This window comes from Buceros rhinoceros, unplaced genomic scaffold, assembly GCF_000710305.1.
Source record: "Buceros rhinoceros silvestris isolate BGI_N320 unplaced genomic scaffold, ASM71030v1 scaffold17346, whole genome shotgun sequence".
Lineage (NCBI taxonomy): Eukaryota > Metazoa > Chordata > Aves > Bucerotiformes > Bucerotidae > Buceros > Buceros rhinoceros.
Genome location: NW_010417108.1, coordinates 40,639 through 51,077, shown reverse-complemented (window position 1 = coordinate 51,077; position 10,439 = coordinate 40,639). Strand labels below are relative to the sequence as shown.

The 10,439-nt window shown below is 38.4% G+C and overlaps 1 protein-coding gene across 1 annotated transcript in view; it reads right to left on the bottom strand.

Moving 5' to 3' along the window:
- Positions 1-5,510: 5,510 nt before the first annotated feature.
- The window catches only part of LOC104495143 (ecotropic viral integration site 5 protein homolog), a gene marked incomplete at its 5' end in the record, with an annotated part of 43,394 nt that continues 38,465 nt past the window's right edge, over positions 5,511-10,439 (bottom strand). The window contains one exon of the mRNA XM_010138078.1: positions 5,511-5,816. Coding sequence (XP_010136380.1) covers positions 5,511-5,816 — 306 coding nt within the window. The remainder of the gene's footprint in view (positions 5,817-10,439) is intronic.

Here is a 10,439-nt window from a genome sequence, read left to right as displayed (position 1 = left end):
CAGCCCGCGCGCAGGGCCCGAAGGCAATTCCCACTGCTTAGCCTCCGACATCGCTGTCCCAGGACTATTTCAACCCCCGAGAGGAGCTTGCTACCTGTAGTAACAGCACGCTGAACAGAGGTGAAGGGACCGAGCTCTTATTCTTGGCTTATGGTGTGACCTATGTGCCACAGTTCGGTGGCCCTTAAGGTCTTGTGTGGTCACCAATACCAAGTACTCTGTATCCCACTGTGAAGGAGCTGAAAGCCATCAGTCCCGAGTTGGCGGAGAGACGTAATTCATGGGAGGTGTAAGAGAAGGCAGCCGGGGATGAGTTTTAACAGAGCTGCTGTAGTGCTCACTCATACTGTGGGAGCGTGATAGTCATAGTTATACAGCTGAATGCAATGGTACAAAAGAGTGACAAAAGAGTGGAAGAGTTAAATAAGAACAGGGGATTAAACGAGAGTGGCATTATGTTATAACGCGTTCAAGACTGAAGAGCTATTCAGTGTAATTTACTGCACTGTTCACAACAGCCTGATGTCACCATTAGAGCTAAGACATCTGAAAAGGCACCAAAGGTGACAGGATGCAGGTGAGATCTTCGCCTTCAGAAGTGATGAGAGGAAGGATTCTAACAGGAGGAAGAATTTGAACAACAGGATTTGACAGGTTAGCTGCTTGGTTCATAGAAGTGGAGAAGCAATTTTTTGTGTGTGGAAGTCAGGATTGGGAGAAGGCAATGAAAAGGGTGATTCTGTGGGAACTCTGAGTAACAGATACACTTTAAAGTGGTAAAACCCGAGATCACAGTTACCCAGTACACTTTCACTATGAGAAGCTGCTAGAACTTTACCCTGTGCATTCCGTTGGGAAGCGTCTTTATTTTTTTTAATAACTATTTTGTAAATATTATTTTTAACATATCCTGATTATTGTTTATTTTTTCCACCCCCAGCATCTTGTCAGTGCCTTCCTTATGTTTCTCCTTGTGGCATAAATGTGCTGTAAATATGTGAGAGATTAATCAGAGATTTTGATAGCAATTTTTTTTCATCATTGGGGAAACCAAAGTAACTTCTGCTGCTCTCAGAGCAGATTAGAAAAGTAATAATCACTGTGAGCACCAGCTGGAGAGGAAAAGGGACAGTAGGCTGTGGTGTTGAAGGCTGGGATGGGAAGAGGGATTCCAGCTTTGGGGAGGAGTACACCCAGAACTTACCTCCATTATGAACAGAAGAAAGCTGAATCAATGGGTTACAGAATGTGGACCATGCAAAATGGTTTCAGGAATTTTAACTTTCATAGTGGGACACTAGAAATTTCAGTCCCTTATGCAACAGTGTACAACTCTAAGAATATGCCACATTGCTTTTGTTTTTCATAATTGTGAAATGAGGTGTTAATGAGGTGTTAATTCCTGGGAACATTATAAGCTGGTGATCTAGTGGCTCTATCTCAGTCAGTTAGTGTCCATGTAAGCACAGGTATGTAGATGTTAGCATTTTTCTTCCACTCTGAAGCCGCAACTTCATGCTCTATAGAGGTTATGTTGGAAGTCAATTTACTGTGTGCTTTTGATTCTAATAAGTCAGAATTCTCTGTTTCTATGGGTTACTGCATAAATGAATTTCTCTGACTTTTCTCATGTCTTGAGATAGTTTCTAAAAAAAACACCACCAAACAACCAAAATCCTCAGAGAATTACAAAAAATATACTGGTAATTTTATACTGATAAAAGTATTTCTTAGAACAAAAATTATCTTCATTAAATCCAGAAATACTTTAGTTGATACATAGCTTTTCTCTTCCCTCTCAATACACAGTAGCTCGTGCATAATTAAACATAAGACTGTAGCTTCCACTTAGATTGTACTAACCTTTATTTTATAGGTTGATTTTTAAATTTTAGTCTCTAGGACTAGCCTAATAGCTTTTCAAGGTGATTTACATTATCCTCTACCCTTCTCCAAAGGAAATTACATTATTTGGAGCCACTTCAGGTAAGGAAATAGCAGCACACCCTCTCTCAAATGTGGACATTTTTATGCTAACATATCTTTAGGTCATTCTAGGCTAAAATATAAATGTTGTATGAGCATCAAGTTCCACTAAGTCACTAGCATAGTCTCTGATATAAACAGTGATTACATTAAAAACCCGAGAGAAACACACAATTCCTTCTGCGTCACCGTTCCACAGAAGGGCCGAAGTACTGATTAAATTCAGTAGTACGAAGTGGTTTTGTTAAATTTATGCAACCCCCTGTGTGGATACTTCTTTTGATCACCTTCATAGCTATTTTTTTTTTAGTTAAAATGGGAAATTGCACATACAATTTAAAATTTAATTTAGTGGAAAACACTACTTTGTGAATGAGCATGTAGATGAGGCCAGCATTTTGTCAAAAAATGTGGCCAACATAAACAAATGTTGTTGAGCTGTGAACGTTAACACATGCTTCTTAACATCCCAGCTGTACCTTCTCCTAAATAGTCATATTCCTATTTTTTCACAAATGTTACAAACTTCTAATATGTTAAAAGAAATTGCAAGTAAAAAGTGGTCTAATCATAAATGCTATTAGGACCTAATTTATTCACCCTATTTAGCCTAAAGAGATAAGAAAGTGTAAATATTGAGGCTTTTCAACCTAGTGAAGAAATTTGATTATGGGATTGGGAAAGCAGAACCAAATATAAACATAAAATGTAATTTACATGGAAACTGTACACAGCAGGTCATCCCCCTTCCCAGCTTCACCTGTCTTCTCAGCTGCTGCACTTGCATATTCAAGAATCTTAAGTTTTTGTGTTTACATACTTTTTTTACCATCTGCTTTTAGCACTTATATTGACTCTTACAGCCTGCATGCAAGACTAAATCTAAGAGAATGGCAATGTTTGGTAGCAGGTCATGCAAGCAAGGTCATGGTGTGTAGCATAGTTAGTACGCTTTATTTATTGCAGTTAGTAAATATATTATCAATGCTATTGATGACCTGACATTATTCTGGTGCATATTAAAATTATAATAGACAATGAGATTAGTGTCATTTTTTTTGGCAGAATAGTTGCAGAAAAAGCAGGATGGTTCTGAACAGCCTCTCTTAGGTTGTTTTCCTAGGATATTCTGTGCGTTACTAAGTCTTCCAAAACGGGAGCACGTCCAGTGATTCACCTTCATCACTAGAAGAGATGCAGTTAGTTGGATAACCACTTTTGCTTTTCCCTTGATATTTTTGTTTATGTTGTTACTCAGTATCAGTATTTACTCTATTAGTATACTTTAAAACCACAGAAGTTCAGGAAATAACCCTTGGCAACTAATCTCATTTGCTATCACTTGAACAGAAAGGCAGTTATTGCAAAATCATAACACTTCACTGTTCAAACAGACAGGATTTTTATGGCTCTCCAACTGAATTTTGCTCCTGCCTCTTATTACAGATCACTACCTTTAAGAGAGACTTGCAGCTGGTATTGATGACAGGCAACAAGACATTTGTCACCTATCCTCCTGGGCAACAATTATCCAGGTGCAAACATAAGTTACCAGATGCTCATTGGAAGGGAAAAGGGCATCTGTTACTTGTCAGTGAACAGAAGTACTCCCGATTTGGTTTTGCATACGTTGGATTTCCAACAGGGATCAGAATCAGTCAGCTAATCCACCTCAGAGATGGCAATTTCCACAGGCTACACTAGGAACTACATATTCTCTGGCAGGACACGGGAAAATTTTGCAGAAATACTGAAGCAAGCTAGAAGCTGCATAAATCACTAACTTGAAATTTGTCATCCACCTGCTTTAGGATTTAAATTAGATTGTACCTGGGCAGATAATGCTGAGAGGCCCAGACTGTGCTTCCTCCACCCAGCCTTCCCTATCATTCTTTGAACAATCTCCTCAGTTGTGCTGTTTCTTTCTAAGGACACATTCAAAATAAAACCCAGCAGGACTACCAGATGCATTCAGCAGCATGCTTCCTTGCTTCGGCAGTTCTGAACAACTACACTGCTTCTTGGGGGTAGCAAGACAGTTAACATACGTGCCAACTATCAGTACCAACTTGTGCATGGCTTTTTTTTTTACCACTAGAACAGCTGCACACATTGCTAAGTAGTCTTAAGGCTTGTTTAATTACGTAAGATGGCAGTAATAGCTGCCATTAAGAATATTCTTGACTAGAATGTGTCTGACAGGGCAAGTGAGTGTTCATACGACAACAGTAGAATATCTTGTTCTGTTTGAGAAGCTAGGGCCATTGCACTGGATCTCAACTTTCAGGAGAGCGTGAAAGCAGAACGCTCAGCTCTTACTGCTTTGGTGAATCACAGCCATTTGGTGACAAGACCAATAGGTTATTTCCTAGATAGCTCTGCAATGTGAAACTGCAAGAAGACTGAACTTACGTATTTTTATTGCACTGACCACATCTTCATTAGAACTAACTGCAAGACATTAATCATTTGAACTATCACTCTAATCTAGAGCCAGCAAGTAACTACACAGTAACCAAGGGATGTAGCTTAGAAGTGAGTAAACAGTAAATGCTGCAACCTTTTTAAATCATGAAAAATTTATTTTCATTACATATATATGAAGGTAAAAGATTTCAGTCAATAGTGTTTTGAACAACCATTTCCAACATGAACCTGCTAAGTGTAGCTAGGCTGAAACAATGTAAAGTTAGTGCTTTGCCTTTATTTAGTAATTCTAGTGTGTATATACAGAATTAATTTTCCCGTTACAATACCAGAGACAGTAATATTGCAACATTTACATTCCTCATATAAAATGGTGTAATGTACATTTTCAGCTTGGTGTAGATATATAAATATATACAAAATAAACACTATGTAATTAATATATTCAGACCAAGTATTATTTAGCAACATCAAAAGCAGATACACATAGGTTTAAGTGAAAATGGTGAAAAACACCTTCATGACATTAGTGACCATTATTTGCATATATGAAGTAGTACAAAGGCTCCTCTTTCATGCCTTCTGTGGACATCAATAACTTTAGTAAAAACAAAAGTAATCAAGAAGCATAAGGTTATAGATATATATATATGTGTGTGTGTCATGATCAGATGGTTTACTAGGGTCCATCTTGATCACAAATAGATAACAACGTAAAACATACACATTTGTTCAGAGCATAAAATATTGCACAAGAGCAATTTCTTTTGAGGAAAATAATTCCCTTTTTTGTGAACAGCAAAAATGGTTCATATGCATTAAAGAAATGGTATATTTGCAGTTTCTATACCAAGGAACTTCCAGTAATACTGTCAGAACTGTCCATCAACTTCTTCCCAGCCTGTTTTATGGCAACGGTATGTCATTAGCAAGATTTGGCAAAGAGAGAAGGCAGATAGACAGTACATGTATGTATTTATCACAGGCCAGACCAGATCCAATAGTTACCTAAACAAACTGCTGGATATAGTTTCAGTTATCTGACAATTTCACCCTCAAAGAAAAATGAAAGTCTTCAATGCTAGTCACAGTGATAATCACACAGTAGTAGAGTAAGATTCTGTTCTTCTCTGCTTGGAAACCATCTTGTCTGAATTCCCAGTCTGAAGGGCACTTTCCTCAGTATCACTGTCACTGCTGTCTACAACTGTGGGATCCAAAGCCATCTGACCAGTCCTTCTGTGTAGATGAAAGTTCACCCCACTCTCCTGTATGGAGTTAGTTATAAAATCTTCATCAGAAGAATGAAATGATTCATCATCTCCCGTGAAATGGTTGACAATATGAATCCCATCAAAAGTGGGTTGGTCTGAGAAGCCTCTCTGGCCTTTTAGACATTTGATCTGTTAGGAAAAAGCAGAAGTGAAAGTTAGTCAGAGGTGAAGAATTCAGCAGTAAAAAACCACCACATCTCCAAGAAATGTCTCATGGAGCTCCCACAGGAGTAAATTAAATGCTAGATCTGTAAGTAGCACATTTGATGACTGCTTTGAAACTCAGCTGGAATCAGAACAAAATAACTTCTCACTTCTGGCTGCCCAAGCAGAGTCCTTGAAAGAACACCTGAAGTGGTACTTGGAATTTTCCAAAATTCTCCTTCCAAATTATTTCAGTTTTAAGCTTAATAACCAAAGTACCTAGAATCACTAATGACAGATTCCTCCCAGCTATTGACTGCATCTTTAATATTCCCCACAAGGATACTTTATAGTTAGTTTTCTGTTCGTTTTGACTGCACTTCTGGCCTTTTCATCTTACTTTTACAGTGCCATTCTTTCCCTTATCACCTAGCTTCTCACTTTAGAAAAGCCCTCCCCATTCCCAAAGAGCAGGATCCCAAGTGAATATTGCCAGTTTCACACAGCAACAGAAAAAACCCAGAGAATATGCTTAGTTCTGTCCACAATGCAAGACCAAGCGTCTTTTCATTATCCAGACCCTTGATTTCAGATCAAGAAGTATGAAAGAAACTTCTTTGTACAGCATAACTAGACTGTAGTTTCAATTTTAAGAGAACATCAAACAAGACAAAAAATGATTGTCAGACCATGGACAGATATGGTAACATTTTAATTTAAAATGCACTATGGAGTGACTAGCTTGAATACATGGTTGTAATAGCTTTTCAAAAGTAAAACCTAAAGCTCTAGAGTCTGGCAAGTCTCCTGTTAACTTAGCGAAAACTGCAACTCGTGGAATACATTCCTGAAGGTTTTTTGTTTTTTTTTTAGAATTTTACTTCTGCTAGCTTTTAGGAGTAACTACCTCAGGGTCAGTTTGACAATCTAAGAGTATTAAAATAAAAATCCTGAGGCTGCAGAAAAACATTAAAAATGCATTACAGAAACTTCCTAATGCCACTCTGGAACCTTCGAAAGGAATACCAAGAGCTACTTTGTAAGCAACTTTTCACAGTAACAGAGATCTGCAAAACAGAAAGAAGAAAAAGCTTAAAGAGTTTCTTTACACATATCTATTTGATTTTTCAGAAATCTGAAGCAATATTCACTTTGATAAATAAAAAGTATGTGTAGGTCCTTGCTATTAGACACCAACAGAAGATTTTTATCTGTCCATTTAAGGAATCTGTACTTACCATGGGCTTGTGCAAAAGATGAAAACAAAAAAGAGGTTGAAATAAGATCACAGGAGTCATAATCATGCAAGAAGCCATCAAATCAGATGTTAACAGCATGTAAAAGCTGGAGTTTTTAATACGTATCAAAACAGCCCCAGTTCGGAATATGGGTACATGCTGTAGATCTAAACCTTGGCTGAAACTACATGTACTAATGTTCTGGGTTTTTTTTCATTTTCTTCACATACACATAGGCTGCAGTTGTTTCAGGAGGACCTTGCTTTTGTAAACGCAAGCAATTTCCACGTTAGCACAGCATAACTGATGACATAAGCTAAATCAGCTTATGCCATATATTAGATACCAGACAGTAAGTTGCCCAGCTACCTGGAATAAATAATTTTTGCTAGCTTGTATACCTAGATACAGAAAGCCTTATGCAGAGATTCTTGTGTTATTTAGAAATATTATCCCTAAAAATATCCTGCAATATATTCAGATTAGCAGCCAAGTGAAGTTTCCAAAACAGCTATCAATTTTAATCACTAAGAAAATAAAACAGAAAACCAAAATGAAACCAAATAATTTATCTCCACCCTCACCACAGAAAAAACCTTTACTGTACAAGTGACTACAAATTTCATATTAGAGTAAGAAATTATATGGTTTTAGGTCTGCACAGACAAGCATTGGGTCACCTGAAATTATAAACCTGATACTCCAATGTTAGTTGTTTTGAACACACAGAAACCCAAGCCAATGACCTCAGCTGTTTTCCTGAAATCTTCAACATGTGACATCTTTAGATGAATGTATTTAGGTAAAATGACAAAATCATGGCTTTCAACAGTTTTAGGCAGTAGCCTTTCCAAACACCAAATGACAGTCTGCAGAAAATACTGCTGGTGGACAAAATCATGAATAGATACAGCCTTTGCCAGTTCCTAAAGTGAGTCTGGGAAAACAGTGAGGTATTATCTTTTATTATTCTAATGAAACAATGCACAATCCGTGACCTTCCGGAAAAAACTTCTTTTGACCTGCAGCTTTACACTTGCCTGCCCTTCTTCTCAAGTAACCCTCACATCCACGGGGAACCAGACTGCTAGGAAGAAACATGAATGTACTGTAGGAAACAGGGGACAAATCTATTGGTGGTCATACAGTTGCATAGCTTCTCTGTCCGCTCGAAGAATGGCCGCCTCAGCCAGAGGCACAGAAAAACACTTGCTTAGAATTTGTCTGTATTATGGGGATCGACAGGCTGGACAGCAACACTGCTGAAGAGGACAAGGTGGTCCTGACACGAATCGGCAGTGTCCTGAGCACTGGTGAGGGCTAACAACATACCAGGCTGTACTGACAAGGGCGCAGCCCATCATGGGAACCAACTCTTATCTGGTACTCGTTAGACTGTATCTGCCCTATTCCACACTTGCTACCTCAATCCTTCTTCAGTCCAAGATATTCATGAGTAGATTCAGTGGAGAGGCGCCAAGACAGCTGAGGGGCAGGAGCTTATTATGCCTTAAGATAACAGAGAACTGGTTCTTTACTGAAATGCAGGGTGTGAGAATAAACATTGATCATAACACAAAACACAAGGTTGTGTTTGAATATGAAGGGGAAATTACTGCTACAAGGCTAGTTAAGAATTAGAACAGGTTGTTCAGAGACTGTGGACTCTCCACTCTCGGTGGTTTTCCACATCCAACTGACAAAGCCCTAAGCAACCTGCTTTGAATTCTGTGTTGATCCTATCTCAAGCAGTTGGACTAGAGGCCTCCCAGGGTCCCTCCCAAGCTGAAAGGCAGATTATAAACCAGTGAGATGTGTGAAAAGCACGGGCAGTGGGATCTATATTACTGTTCTTACGGCAGCCATTTTGAGTTCGTGAAATTGAAATACTTTGTACCTGCCAAAACTAGTGCACTCCGAGAAAAGGTAAATGTTGTCATTGGAATTCAAATGCCCTTACATTAAATATCAGTACATTAATTTATCACAAAATGCAGTCTTCAACAGAATGTTACTTTTATTTTACAATTGGAATCTGTCACTTCAATCTTGAAAATACCTAAAACACGTTGTTTTTCAATTGAAGGCAAAATCTGATTTGCATGTTCTTTTTTTTTTTTTCTTAAGCCTGAACTTTGATGAAAGCAACTAATCTCCAAGGAATTAAAAGTATCCAACAGAATAGGTTGGGAACAGCTGTACGCTGTTTTCAATTTTGTGTAGTTTCAGAACTGAAGATATTTCAGGGCTACCTCTATCTCATATTTGTTCAGTACCACTTCTGAAAAAGCCTGATTATGTGCAATTTCTGTTGCAGCAGAAAGGCTTCGTAAGACTTCTCAAAGCATTTGGAACAACCTGTAGACAGTGTATACTTCAACGCAATTAGATACCAGTAGCTAATGCCAGCTTAAGACTCTAAATGCAAAGTTTTGTACTCTCATATAGTTTCATATAGTTTGTACTCTCATGTAGTCTCAAAGTTTAGCAAGTGAGGCTCTGCAATTCTTACGTTCCCATCTTGCTTTTTCTATTAGAAGTAAGCTACTGGCTCAGGGCAATGGCCCATCAGCCCAATATTCTGTCTCTCTGTCTCCAACACTGACAATCGGACTTGCATGTTGTTTTGTTTTTAAAGGAAAGCACGTGAATACAACCCATTTTTGCAATCCCTTTCATGTTCCTGAGCTCCCACTCACTTGTCCAGAAACTGTCGTAGCAGATAGGAGGATGCATCTCTTCCTAGCTCTTTCAGCATCTGTTTATAGACCAGTTGATCATGACTGATGATTTTTTCATTTGCAGTCTACCTCCACAGCTTCCTGTGACAGTTTCAGAAATTAATTTATTTGTTTTAAACTAATATCCTGCTTGTTTCAGGAATTGCCCTCAAATTCTAGTAATGCAGGAAGAAGTGGTGAAAAGCAGTTCCAGAGTTATTATTCTGAAAGTTACGTCACAACACCTCCCTCAGCCTTCTCTCCAAATCAGGAGAGTCCCAAGCCTTCTTACCCTCTCATGAACAGGCAGTGCTCAAGCTCACTGATCATTTTAGCTGCCCTTTAACGCCCCTACAGACCTTCTTTAAACTCTTTGCATCTATCGTGAGGTGTGGAGATCAGCCCTGCAACAATGTTCTGTAGTGGCTATATAAATCCCTTTGTTTTATAGTTTTTCATACACCTCCTACTGATGCCCAACATTGTCTTGTCTGTTTTGGCTGCTGCTGCACACTAAGACAATGATGTCAGAGGACTCTCAGCAACAACTCAAATATCTTTCCTGATTTGTAACTACCAGTTCTGTGTTTGACAGCACGTAGGTATGGCTTGGATTTTAATTGATAAATTACCCTATTGACATAGAATCT